This window comes from Hipposideros armiger, unplaced genomic scaffold (assembly GCF_001890085.2).
Source record: "Hipposideros armiger isolate ML-2016 unplaced genomic scaffold, ASM189008v1 scaffold_334, whole genome shotgun sequence".
NCBI classification, from domain to species: Eukaryota; Metazoa; Chordata; class Mammalia; order Chiroptera; family Hipposideridae; genus Hipposideros; species Hipposideros armiger.
This window is the reverse complement of record NW_017731684.1, coordinates 1,282,770-1,297,079: the sequence shown is the minus strand read 5'-3', so window position 1 is coordinate 1,297,079 and position 14,310 is coordinate 1,282,770. Positions and strand designations below refer to the sequence as shown.

Here is a 14,310-nt window from a genome sequence, read left to right as displayed (position 1 = left end):
AATTATAAAACAATAACATGATGAAAATTAAACCCCACAGAGTAGCATTTGCATTTGGTGAGTTTGGGATAGGTAAGGAGAGAGACAAGTATACTGCTGTATAATGTCCGAGGACGCCAAACAATCCCCATCACCAGAAAGTGCCCCAAATTTGAAAGTTAGAAGGGCAACTTCTACCCTAGTTAAGAAAACAGTAAAAATACGCCTCAGCGCAACGCAATCAGAGTACAGGAGAGTCGGGTTCTCTGCCATCCTGTCCTAGCGTCCTTTAAGCGCCTTATCGCGTCTCCCGAGCGTCTTTAAATCCCGCTTCTCTGCAGCTCTGCTGAGACGGCTGGCTCGGAGCTCTCATCCCAACCTTGGCCGCGGAGCGCCCGGAAAGCAGCTGGTGCCCCCCGTCCCTCCCTGGGGCCCCGCCTGGCCCGGTGCCGCTCCCGCAGGCGCGGGCCCGCCTCCCCGCGCAGGCTCTGGCGCCCGAGGTTTCCGGTGAGCGGCAGCGGCCGGTTATGACGACTCCCTCCTCCTGAGCAGCGGCCGTCTCCTCCTCCTCCGTGGCCCTGACTCCCTCCGGCTCCAGGTGAGACTCTCCCCGGGATTTGCGCAGCCTTCACCGCGCCCTTCCCGCAGCAGCCCGGCTGCGCGCGCCTCCCTCGCCCGGGTGCGCGGTGAGCGCTTCTGCGCGTACCCCGCGCGGCTCCCCGGCGCGCTGCCGCCTCCCTCTCATCGCCTGCGGGCCGGCGCCGGCCCTCTCGGCCCCCGGGCGCTCGGCCTCTTCATGGCCCCCAAAGCGTGCAGGCTGCCCGGTTCCCGGCCCGCGCCGCGCTGACCGGGTTTCCCAGGCCCGGGCGGAGGCGCTCCCCCTGACCCCTCCAGGGGCAACCCCGACCAGAGGCGTAGGGGTGAGGGGCGCGACGTAGGGTGGTGGGCGGTCCCCGGAATCTCTACGCCCGCGGAGCAGCCCCGGGAGGTGTCCCGGGTGGAGAACCCCAGCGCGGCATCGTGGCCGCGGAAAGGCTCTCGCAGCGGACTCCGCAGCCCTGGTTCCCCAACTGAAGCTCTAGCGGGGAGCTGGCGGACCTTCACCTGGGCATCTCCAGCGGCCATACCCTTTCTCACCCCCGGCCGTGTACTCACCAGGAGGTGTCTGGCACAGTGGGGCGAGCAGTTTAGGAGTCATTGTGAGTCTCAGATGAGTTTAGCTTTTCATTTGTCCACTGCCTTCTTTAAACTTCCCCAAGCTCTGTCACGGAGCATTGCCCCCTGTCACCCACTGTGCTCCCTGTCAGCCTTGCGTTTCACCTCTCATCATCTTTAAAGCTTTTCCCTTTTCTCCTCCCCGCTTTTAGGCCTCCGGATATCCAGTCAAGGGATCCAGAAGTGGAGGGAGCCAGTTGCTTTGTGCTGAAGGAAAAAGTAGCTCAGTTGCTAAAGCTTCCGTCTGCCGGAGAAGTGCCACCCTTTCCTGGGAGGCTTTGCAACAGGATTCAACACAGAAGGGCTTTCTGCCAGGGCCCCAAGGGTGTGTTTTCATGCACCAGCAGACGCCCTCTGCTAGCTTATGCAAGTGGGTGCGTGTCCTCTGCAAAAGCCAGGTTTCTGATCTGAGTCTTTAGATTTTTCCCATGACCTCAGCGTTGCTCCTCCTCCATGGATCAGTGGATTTAGTTGTGATGGCTAGAGCTCAGTCCAGGACAGTGAACTTGGATAACCACAGGGCAGGACTGGGTCATAACAATGACTGTTACTGAGAAGGGTGAGTCAGGGAGCAAGACGTCTTGAGCCCTGCCTATTGAACCATAAGGCTCACGTAATGGTAAGGCTGAGGTAGCAGTGTGAGTCCCCGAAGTACTGCGGTGAGAACCCAGCAGGTCGTCTGCTCCTAGGAATGTTGTATCCACTTGTCCCAACTGATGCCTAGATAAAGTGGGCCATCTCCTTTCTGCCCACGGTTAGAATCTGGTCTGAGTTACTGTGTTGAGAGCCCTGTAACTTCGCTTTTAGCGTATGGCATTCATTGAGGCAAAGAAAGAGCACCACCAGCCAGGCCTTCTGGGTTAGCTCGCTAAATTATTTTCTCTCTTAATATTTCCTTAAATTCAAAATATCACCTGGGTGGTAGTTTACTTTAGCATCTTTTTAAGGTAATATATTTCATTTCTGACAGGTTTTCTATTCCGGAAACAGCACAACAGTTTCTGGGTCGTTCTGAGGATTAAAGAGAAATATTTTCATTATAAGTTACTGTGACTATTAACATGTATTTTTAAATTTTGTACAATTGCTATCTACTCACTGTTTGGTAAAAGTCCTAATAAAAAATTCAGCTCACCTTTACAACAGATAACAATATACTCTTTAGATTAAACAAACAGACAAACAAACAAACAAAACCACTATATTTACCATGCTAGAGGGAAAAGGATTTCTTCTTGGTCTCCCCACTGTTCAGTTATGATCTGTTGGCCTTGGAACTTGAGGTCTGATGGAACATAGCAGTGTAAAAGCCTCATCATTTTTGCTCATCATTAGTGAAGACTGCTTTTGAAAGCTGGGCTTTCCAGTATGTCCTAGTGACAGCAGACCTTACTGGGGAGCAGCTAATGTATAAGCTGGCTCTATCATCTTGTGGAAAGAGCAATTTTTTTTTTAAATAGAAAAAAGATACCACTAAAGTGAACCAAGAATGTCATGATCATTGTCTATGCTATATAGCAGAAATACAGTCAGGTCCATGACCATTGTCTCTTCACAATTCTAAAGCAGGACAGAGAGGGGTTAAGGGTCCAGCCTCTGAGGCAGACTGCCTGGATTTCATTCCTAGCGTTTTCCGAGTCTCAGCTATTACTATCATAGATTGTTATACACACCAGAATGTAAGTTTCACAAGGGCAAGGCGTTTAGTTCTGACTGAATGTTCATTGCTGCATCTTTGGTACTTCGAAGAGCACCTGGCACATAATATATACTCACAAATATTAGTTTTTATTCATCAGATGCACACTTGCACAGAACCACTGTACTTCCTTTTTCTCTGTCTCTCTGGCATGTTTCCCCTGCTCCTCATCATTCAGGTCTCAGCTCAAATGTTATTTAGCACCCCACACCCCATCCAACGTGGCTTTAAACATTCATTCAATAAACACTTACATAGCATTTAACATGCCAGAAACATCTAAACGCTTTACCAATATTTAACTCACAACAGCCCTATGAGGAAGGTCTATAATAATTGCCATTTTACAGGTGCAAAAGCTGAGGCACAGGAAGGTTAAGTAACTTGTTCAAGGTCATACAGCCTAGGAAGCTGTAGCTGGATTCAGACCTACTTGGTCTAGTTTTAAAGTCCATGTTCTTAACCATCATGCTATGTTGTCTATACTATTACCTTTATTTCAGGTATCAGCTAACTGGGTCATATCAAGGCCTTCCTCCCACTTTGGTAAATGAAATTTTATTCCAACACAGCTACCCCAACTCCTTTGGCAGAGGCTGTGGCTGCTTTCCTGACAAAGGAATTGTTGAGTCGTTGTCACAAAGACTACGCAGAGCCAAAAATATTTACTACCTGGCACTTTCCAGAAAAAGTTTGCCAGCGCCTGGTTTTTTTTGATTCACAGCCTTTGTCATCATCTGAAGTGGTGGTTTATTTGATTGTTTAGTTTATGCCTTTTGCACTGTTATAAGCTCCCTGAGAGCAGGGGTCTTCCTTGCTCTTATCACCCTTGAATACTTAGCTTTGAGGAAAAAAGTGAGAGAAGCTAAACGGTTGGTCTTCTAATGGCTGCGGGCCAGCTGACAAAGGACTTCTCACATTCCTCTTTTGCCTGTTGGGATTTTGGATCAATTTCCAGGTGGTTATTCCTGCAGATTATTTTATCCAGGCACCATCCAACTCCAGGAGCCCTGCTTGTTTACACATGGGCTCTGGGGACAGCTGCCCACAGCTACCCCACAGGAGGGACATTTCTTATGGGAAGCACTCTGCTGCCCCAGAGCTAGCCTCACTTCATCTCCTCCCTTTGCCTAAGCTCATGTAAATTCTTTCAGACTATCTCTTTCCCTTTCCCTCTACTCGATATATAGAAACACTTGCAAAGTTCTGGGACAGCGGACATGCTGCCTTTCCTACCTCGCCATGCTGCTGGTGGATTAAACTCCATGCCCCAAGACTGGTTTTCTTTTTGGCTTGCATTTTTGACTCGATAAAACCTTACTCATAAAAAGACTTTCAGCAGTGGAAGTTAAAAACTTTTACTGTAACAGCTCATAAAGTGCCTGGCGCATAACAGGTGCAAAGTAAATATTTGTTGAATAAAGGAACATTACTCGGTAATGTAGCAAAGTTTGTTGTAATTATGCTTAGCCCTTTGATTTTTGAAGGATATGTCTTAAACGTGTTTCCATTTGATCTCTAGGTTGGGAGGTTGCTATGTTAATATTGCTTATCTTGGGAGTATTGCTTCATGAGGTTCCACTGAGTAGCCAAGATGAGGCTTCTCCCAAGGCCAGCAGACCCCTGTTTGACTATGACAGCCTCCGCTTGCCAGAAGAGCACATCCCCTGCTTTCTGCACAACAATAGGCATATTGCCACCCTCTGTAAGAAAGACTCACATTGTCCTTATAAGGTAAGTATTCTCTTATTTATTTTTAAAAGTATGCAATTTAGGCTAGCTTTATAACTTGAGCTAGCAGGTAGAATTCTATTTTTTGGTTATAAGTTTGAGCCAATCATTGTATTTCATCTAATGCTTCTAGGTGACTAAACTTTGTTTAAAATTATGTCCCACTCACAGGTAAAATAAAATCTAAATCACTAGTAAAATTGGCAGCCAATACTATTTATATACTCTATAAATAAATCAAATTAGATTTTATGCAGAAAAGAATATCTAGTTAAAAGTAACTAAAGAATATCACATCTCTTTTTTCTTAAACTGCACCTAAGAGGGTCTCTTAGCACTTAATTTCAATAATAACACCTCTGCCTTTGTCTCTGCATAATTAAGGCTGTTACTGTGGCTTTCCTTCTGTTTTAGTTGTTGGAAAGGCTCAAATTGGAGCCCATTAAGACGTCTCATGAGGCCTAGAGATCAAAGCGAGCTGTGAGGCGCTTCCTTTCGCATGGTGCTTGCACAAGAAGCTGGTGGAGACCAGGCCTGGGAACCCAACCAGCATTGCTCCTGGGTCTTTCAGAGGGCTGTCTAAGCTCCCTGGCCAACAGTAGCTGCTGTGTCCCCCAGGGGCTGCGGAGCTCTCCGTGGCTGTGGGATCTCTGCTGATCTTGATTGATGAGTAAAGTTGCTGACCCATTTAATTTAGCTGTGATGCTCTTGGTGACAGAAATTCCATTTTATGTGACTCTTTGGGGACTGATTTTCTAATCAGTTTGCTCACTGAGAAAGGTAGTTTCATAAAGCTACTTCTAGAAATTCCAATTCAAGTGGTCTTTGGTCGTCTAGATAAAGCCTAGACTTTTGTTTAGGGGACAGACATGGTGGTGGGGGTGGGAGTGATTAAAGATAATTGTTATTAAGAATCTTAAGACCTCCATCACCGTATATTTGAGTCACCCCAATAAACCTTAATTAAAAGAAAAGAATCTTAAGACTACTGTTATTAGAATTTATACTAGTTATTTTTATTTTTTTATTTAAGATTTTATTGGGGAATTGGGGGAAGGGGAACAGACAAGTTGCTGTCCTTTAGTTCTTCAGTCTAGTTGTGGAGGACGTTGCTTCACTGGCCCATGTTGGTATTATCATTGCGCTCTTCCTGGGTGAGGCAGTCGCTTGCCGGCCATTGGACGGCAGCTCATGGCAGCTCACGCTGGCTGCCGGCTGCTCATGCCGGCTGTCAGCCACTCATGGTAGCTGAAGGCAGTCCAGCTCCACAGGGGCTGCAGTCTACACCATCGCCAGCGACTCAAAGCAGTCCAGCTCCAGGTTGAGCTGTTGTTCACCATCTTGGCTGTAGAGGTCGCAGCGTCACTGACCCATGTGGGATTCAAACCGGGGCCCTGCTGCTCACAGCTGGCGTCCCAAGCCAACCCTTAACCAACGCGCCAGTCGGCCATCCCTATACTAGTTATTTTTATTACATGAATATGTATTGTGAAATATAAATGTGAAAGTTTTATAAAACTGTTTTCTTCATGGAAAAATCCTTAAATGTCAGAAAAAGGGCGACCAGTCTAAATATACATGTTTTATGTTCTAGAAACACTTAGAAAATCTAAAGTTCTGCTGGGGTTATGAGAAATCCTGCAAACCAGAGTTCAGGTTTGGTTACCCTGTCTGCACCTACGTTGACATGGGATGGTAAGTTTCCAGAGGGAATAACTCCTCCCCTTTAAGTCGTCTTTCTCTGTGAGTGTATGCTGATGTCCCAATTCCTAGCTAGGCTCTCTTGGTTTTAGATAGTAATTCCTTTAGATATTATTTGTTTACACAGTCATGGATTTAACTTGACTCCCCTCCTCTGCCATCCCCCTCCCTAGAAGAATACCTGTCATTTCCTCTCCCAGAGGGAGGACACAGTATATATAGATCACAGAAAGTATTTTCCCCCAACAGACACTTAGAAGGTAAGCTGATGGTTTCCTCTTGATTCTGGAGGGGAAAGTTAAGTATAATTAGTATTTCCAATACATGCAAAGTTAGTGGAGTAAGAAAAATACAGGAATTAACAGTTCATTCTGTTTAGTTTCAGATGACCCTAACTTCACACATTTCTGTTGGGTATTTTTATTACAAGGGACTAAGTCTGCAAATAACTTATTTTGGTAACTTCTTGTAGCAAGGGATAGTTTTAGGAAAATTATGATAGTTTACTTAAAAAAATTAATGATAAATTTCTAGCAATTTAACTTTGAGAAAGAAAATTCAAGGTTCAGAAAAGTTACAAGAAAAAAATATCACAGAATCTCTTTGTTTGCAAACAGGACGGATACCCTGGAATCAGCCCAGGACATATTCTGGAAACACGCGGACTTTGGCTATGTTGCAGAGCGGCTGGAGGAGCTGCACGTGCTCTGCCAGCCTAAGGAAGCGGTGGGTGGTCAGCCTCTTATTGAACGAGCATGTTCATTTTAAAATACTTGTAATGTTTAGATTGTAATGTAAAAACAAGGTAGAAGGCGCTGTGAAAGGACTCCCTCGCTCTCACATATTTATGGCTTAGGTTTTTATTTAACTTCCAAAAACAAGTTGTTCTGTGTCATCTGGAAGCCATCTCCTCATTTTCACACATACCGGGGGTGCCAAAAATTGGATACAAGTGGACACTTTGGCCATCATTGCTCAAGCAGTAGTTCGCCATAATCAGAAGTGCCTGGACGCTGATGGTAACCACTTTGAACACCTCTTGTAATTGCAGAAGTCAGGTGTGACTTGTATTCATTTTTTCTTATCAGTATATATTGAGTATTACAATTTTAATACAGTTTTCCTTTCTTAAAATGTGTATACATTTTTTTGACCCTCTGTATATCATATGGCCCATATCTGAGGCTGTTAAAACATCATTAGGTTTAGAATTTTCCCCACAGAATGTGCTAAAGAATTTACCAATAAACTGATAAAATTGCTTTTACAAATTTTTTACAAATTTCCTTGCCAATAGCTTGGGACAGATGATACACCCCACTACACTGCTCTGGGTTTGGTTAGGACTTTACTGTTTGCAAAAGCTGTTGTATGCGTTAGTTACTTCACTTCTCACAAGCCTGGCAGATAGGCAGGGCAGGTATTGCTGATGCCACTTGACCAGAGAGGAAGAAAAGGTCCTCAGAGAAGTTAAGCAGCCTTCTCCAAGACCACACAGCTGTGACATAGAATTATATATTGAGAATTGAAACGCAGACCTTTTTCTGTTTGCTGTCAGCCAGGCAACACTGCACTCATTTGGTGAGACAAACACATTGCCAAGAGGCAGTTTTGGGGTAGTCAGTAGAAGAGCAGAATTCAAATCCTGATTCTTGGACAGGGCACCCAACCTACCCGTGTTTCAGTTTCTTCTGCTTTTAAGCTGTGTCTGTTTCATAGCTTATGGGAAGGTTGAAATGAGATTCTGCATATAAACGTGCTCTGTGTGGGGCTTGGCTCCCAGTAAAGGGCTGTGTTAATTTTTAAAGGTCCAGGGAGTTCTGAGCACTTATGACTAAGGTCTATTATCTCCCAATGTTCTTGATCCCTGGCTGAGTCTGACACCTCAAGGGTCTCCATTATTTCTAGGCAGTCCAAAAGATTTAAAAAAAAATTCTTTTAAATGCACCCGCATTAAACAACTGAGTATATGCTCTGTAGCGCTTTTGGAGGATGTCACGTCATAGAACTTTAAGCGGTTCTATGGAACTTTAAGCGGTTCTAAGGAAGTGTGGCATTCCTGGCACTGAGTGGTGCCTCAAACAGACACTGAGTTCCGTGGTGAATCCTTTGGCTGGAGTCTAGCTGTTCATGTGGAAGGGGTGAGAGGAAAGCCACATCGCACCAGGCACACCTCCTCCAAGGCAGTGTGTAGCATGCTTGCCAGGTCAGGAGCTGCCTCGGTATGTTTTGTGCTATTAGCGTATGATGCCTCACCAACTGTGGATTCCAAAACCCTGTGCGGGCCAAGACTAAGGCCTGGTGTCATTGGAGGTTACGAGAGAAACAATGAAGTGGCATTTAAATCTATAAGTAAAATCCAGAGCAGATGAAAGCTTTTGAAACCATCTCTCTTTCGGCACAAACCAGGTTGGTAGAGATAGAAACGGGCTCTGGCCGTTGACTCTTAAACTTGTTTATTTCAGTGATTTAGAAAACGTTGCCCTCGTGTTGCTGTTGGGACAAGGACTACCACAAGTTTTGTGGTTTGCAGGGAGTACTTCTTATCAAAACGGACAAACTTCCCTTTCAGCCTTATGTTTTAATGCCTCATGTGTGCATTCTTCCTTGTTTCATTTGGCGGCGTGTCTTTGAAAAATGCTTTTTCACATAGCTGTTGGGTTAGTGGTGGTTCTGAGTGCTTTTTTTTTTTTGCTGTTTTTCAGAGGACTGAACCACACATACAGCTCTTGTCTTTAAAATTTGAGGTGATATAAGTAGAACATTGGGGGTTCTTCGTAGTCACCAAGTGTGAAAATTGTCAAACCTATGCTTGGCCAAAGTCTGCTTGGGAGGGGAAATTCCATAAACAGAAGCAGGCTTTGGGAAGCTCTCCTATTCGCATTGTGTGGTTTCAACCTGAAGGAGCACAGCTGTCAACATGTCTAGCAAGTCTGGGTGTGTCCTTGAAATGTTAACATTTGGATTTGGAGTTACTTTTTTCTTTTTTCTCACCTTATTTCAGAATGACTCAAGTCTGGTATGTTCCCGTTATCTTCAGTACTGCAGAGCAGCCAATTTCTATCTTGATTTAAGAAACATCAAGAGAAACCATGACAGGTATTAAGTGGTTGATGTTAAAATTTAATGGGAATTCTGAAATATTTTCAGGCCCAGGGATAGACCTCGGACTTGCTTCATCATAATATGGCGAGGAGGTTGGTGTGGGTGGGGGATTGAAGACACAGATTGCCACTGAGTTGATCATTGTGAAGCTGGATTATGGATCCGTCAGGTTCCTATACCATTCTGCTACTTTTGTATACATTTGAAATATTCTATTGTAAAGAGTTAAATTCTGATGAAAAACTAATTTTGGAAATTGATAAGCCATTTTGGAAATTAGTTACAACCCATATGCTTGAGTCATGAAAAAAATTTTCTAAACCCAATTTAATTTTTTGATACCCACTAGGTTTAAGGAAGATTTTTTCCAGACTGGTGAAATTGGAGGACACTGTAAACTTGACGTTCGTACATTGATGTCTGAAGGTCAGCGTAAGAGCCCGCTGCAGTCTTGGTGAGAATTTTTTTTTTTTAAATGTGTTTTTAAAATATTTGTTTTTATTTCTGGCACTTGTTGATTTAGGTAGGGACTTTCAGATGAAAAGTGTTACTTCATTTGGCATGAGCTTTTGGGGAGTGATGGCTACAGAGTGATTCTGTCAGTTGTATCAGAATCAAATATAGGTTTATAAAATATTAGGAAGTATGATACAATACTTACTGTTTTCTAATGAAATAAAAAAAATCAATTCAAAAATGAATTTTTATTAACTTCTCTTAATTGCTGTACGTGTTTTGGGGAATACATTTTTAAAGAAATGCACATTTTTGAAGTATATAACAAGCACATAGAGAAGCGTATAGTTTGTATTATGAAAGAGGGAACCTACCTGCGTAATTCTTACCCAGGTCAAAAATAGGCCATCATCAGCACCCCAGACTCTCTCTCAGTCACAACCCCCATGCTTCTCCCCAAAGGAAAATCTATCCCGGCTTTCAGCACCGTTGATCAACTTTTTGAACTTTATGTAAATTGGGGAATACGTTTTGATTTAAAACATTTTAAATATTAAAGTAGTTCTATGGTCTGTCAAGAAATTTACCATCTCTAGAAATTAAGGAATTAGGGCAATTTAAAAAACTTTTTATTTTAAAATAATTTTAGACTCATAGAAGTTTAAAAATAGTACAAGGACTTCCCTTTATACCCTTACCCCAGCTCCCTCTAATGATGACATCTTATGTAACCATAGCACAATGAAAAAAAACAGCAAATTGACATTGGTACAATATTGGTAAGTAAACACATTTGGATTTCATCCCTGCTTATGTACTCTCATCTACTGGGGGGATGTATAGTCCTGTGAAACTTATATCACATGGCTAGGTGCTTGTAACCACTACCACAATCAGGACTGAACTGTTATATCATCCCAAAGAAACTCATGCTACCCCTTTATAGTGTAAGGTTCTGAGCACCCAATTCTAATATGTGTGTGTGCGCGGTTCTTTTACATAAACCAAGCAATTCTCTGAAACCACCTGGGTGTCCTACAATTCAACTCAGTTCTGATACTGTGTGCCTGGAGATAGCATCAGATTCCACAGGTTAAGGGCTGGTCCCACAAGATTGCCCCCTCCCCCACTTCAGACCCCAGTCATAAGCCCAGGTTGTCACTTGTGCTTCTGACCAATCAGCTATAGATTGGAGTTTCTAATGACCCCCTTCTTGGGTTTAGTTTGCTAGAGCAGCTTACAGAACTTTGAGAACTTACAGAACTTTTACTTGTTAGAAGACTGGTTTATTATAAAAGAATGTAGCTCAGGAACAGCCAGATACATAGGGCAAGACCTGGGGAAAGGGCTCCGAGCTTCCCCAAGTCTCTAAAGCGTTCTCCAACTGGGAAGCTCGTCTTTTAGGTTTTTGTTTTTTTTTTTATTGTTAGTTTCAGGTGTACAGAACAATGCAATAGTTACCCTTTTCACCCTCACACAGTAACAACCCGCCTCCCCCCATGCCTTTTAGTTTTTTTATGGAGGCTTCATTACATTGGCATTGTTAATTAAGTCACTGGTCACTGCTGACTGATTTGACCTTTAGCCTCTTTCCCCTCCCCATAGGTCAGGGCATGGGAGTGAAAGCTCCGAACCTCTGATCATGTGGTTGGCTCTTCTGGTGAGGATCCTCCTGAACGTTAAGAGTGATCCAAAAGTTACCTCATTAACACAACAAAAGACGCCTCTGTGGCTCTCATCACTTAGGAAATCCCAGGGGTTCTAGGAGCCCTGTGCCCGAAATGGACATGAAGAGCAAGTTTGTGTATGTTATAAATCGCAATACTACAAGTCACATAGGATACTCTTATATAATGTTCACTTTGGAGATCAAATATTCACGCTAAGTACATCCTTCAGGATAATAATCTACCATACATTTGTATGGCAGTTTATAGTCTACAGTGCAGTATCTTCCTTGATTTACAGTTTTGTAGTAGGAGTTCCTGTATTCTAGTGGGAATTTTGATTCCTAGTGCATTTTGATATCTGATTCTACATTACTATGTTCCTTAGGGTATGTTTGTATTAGTCATTTACTGCTGTGTAACAAATTACCGTATTTCCCCATGTATAGGATGCACCCTTTTTCAAAAAATTTGGGGTCTAAAAACTGGGTGCGTCTTATACAGTGGTTGTAGATTTTTTTTTACTTGCATTTCCTACGTTTTTCACACTTGTTTTTGCGTTCATAAAACCACTGTATAAGACGCACCCAGTTTTTAGGCCCCACATTTTTTGAAAAAGGGTGCGTCTTATACATAGGGAAATACAGTACTTCAAAATATACCCTACAGTATATGTGTATTCATTATGTGTATTCATTATCTATTGCTGTGTGAGAAATTACTCCAAAATTTAGCAGCTTAACACAACAAACATTTATTATCTCACAAAGTTCCTGATGGTCAAGATTTGGAGGCAGCTGAGCTGTGTGGTTCTGGCTCAGGGTCTCTCACAGGGTCACAGGTCAGTTGTTGACAAGGGCTGTAGCCATCTCTTGCTTCAACTGGGCCCGGAGAATCTGCTTCTAAGCTCACTCATTTGTAAGTGTTGACCTCAAATAAATGGCTTGATGTTTCTCCAGCAAAATGGTTTTATTTGAAAATAACAAAGAATTGCAATTAAGGACATGCAGTCTAATGGTGAACCATTCCCAAGTCTAGAGGACAAAGGAGAGGAACATTCTTTTATAGAAGAAAGGGGGAGTTTAAGAGGCTGTTGTAAACAAAGAGTTTATTGGAGGAAACTGGGAGTGCAGAGTGTAGTGGCTTTTATTGGCTAATGTGGGTTGAGTGGGTTCATTGGTTGAGTTAGTTCCTAAGTGAGGAGAACATCCTCCATCTTACTGTTGGAGTAGTAGGTAGTAAAGCATCTTCCCATTGAAGAGGTATCTTCCTGTTTGGGGTAATAGACAAGGAGTAGTAGAGCATGAGAGTTTTCCCTACAGGCCCTCCCAACTCCAATTTAAATGAGGTGTCTGTTAATTAATCTTCACTTAAGTTTCAGTTTCTCTCTGGCTATTTTGCCCAGAGGCATTGCTTCTATGCCATGTGGGGCTCTCTCTAGACCTACTCACAGTATGGCTGCCAGCTTCCCTAAGAGCATATGGTCAGAGAGAGAGAGAGGGAGAGAGCATGCCCTAAGATGGAGGTCTTAGTCTTTGTACACCATAATTTCAGAAGTGACACACCATCACTTCTGCCATATTCTGTTTATTAGAAGTGTGTCCCTAAATCCAGCCCACACTCAAGGGGAGGGAATTAATCTCCACCTCTTGAAGGGAGAAGTATCAAAGAATATGTGGATATATTTTTGAAACCACAATATTTCAGCATTGTGAGTTTTTTAACAGGATCTATTTGATATTTGTTTTACATCAGATGTGGTTTCAAAGACGAATCATTACAAACGATCTTTAGGTTAATTCTAAATATCTCTTGTCACATACTTGTGATAGTCTTCTTTTATATGGAAGAAACCCGTGCCATGTGGCTTCCAAAGATGTTTTCTGAGAAAAAGACTTTGCTTTCTTCTGGGAAGCTTAGCTGTCAGATGTCTTTCTGAGATACTCGAGAATTCTTAGAACACCATCTTTCTCAGAATCCAAGAAGTCTATCACAAGAGATCCTCTAGGCCAGTGTCACTTCTGAGCCTGGTCAGACTAAGGGAAAGCTCTTTGAATCTTCCCACTTTACTGACAGATTATTTAGTCAACTCAATGTGCAAATTTCTCCTTTGTCTGGAAAGCACTGAAATTTACAATAATATTTGTTCCTTGTCTCAACATTAAAATCGATTTCAAGTTATGTAAGTGTTAGTAAGTTTGAAAAGTTCCACGTCTTCCTAAGAAATATTCTAGAAATACAGTCAGTCTAATGAACATATCATAAGTTACAACATTACAGTAGGAGGCCCAGGAGAATCACTTTGAAAGCATCTCCCAATTCATAATTCCAGGTTTGCTGAGCTCCAAAGCTATACTCAGCTCAACTTTAGACCTATAGAAGATGCTAAATGTGACATTGTTATTGACAAACCAACCTACTTCATGAAATTGGATGCAGGTGAGAAGTTAATCTGTCTGTTATTTATTAGTTGATGAGGCTTTGTTCCTTTTTTGATATATATATGTAGCTATTTCCTGTGATTTTTTTTGGGAAAACAGTAAGACATTGAACAATGGATTTGCTTTCTGCCTTTTTCTCTTAAGAAGTGAACTATTGGGTTGTCGGAAAAGTCATGACGCATGTTTGCGACAGACGGCATTAGTTCATTTTTGGAAGTACTAGAATCATTCGCATCTATGTTATTGCTATGTCATTTGACAGCTGACAGTTCTAGCTTCATTCTAAAAAAAAATTGAGCGATTTGGTTGAGTTTTG

The 14,310-nt window shown here is 42.8% G+C and overlaps 1 protein-coding gene across 1 annotated transcript in view; it reads left to right on the top strand.

The window, feature by feature from the left end:
• The first annotated feature begins 1,477 nt into the window (after positions 1-1,477).
• EOGT (EGF domain specific O-linked N-acetylglucosamine transferase) overlaps positions 1,478-14,310 on the top strand; it is a 33,343-nt gene continuing 20,510 nt past the window's right edge. Inside the window, exons 1-7 of the mRNA XM_019661076.1 lie at positions 1,478-1,568; positions 4,416-4,627; positions 6,219-6,319; positions 6,943-7,051; positions 9,330-9,424; positions 9,780-9,884; positions 13,886-13,992. Coding sequence (XP_019516621.1) covers positions 1,559-1,568; positions 4,416-4,627; positions 6,219-6,319; positions 6,943-7,051; positions 9,330-9,424; positions 9,780-9,884; positions 13,886-13,992 — 739 coding nt within the window. The 5' untranslated portion in view covers positions 1,478-1,558. The remainder of the gene's footprint in view (positions 1,569-4,415; positions 4,628-6,218; positions 6,320-6,942; positions 7,052-9,329; positions 9,425-9,779; positions 9,885-13,885; positions 13,993-14,310) is intronic.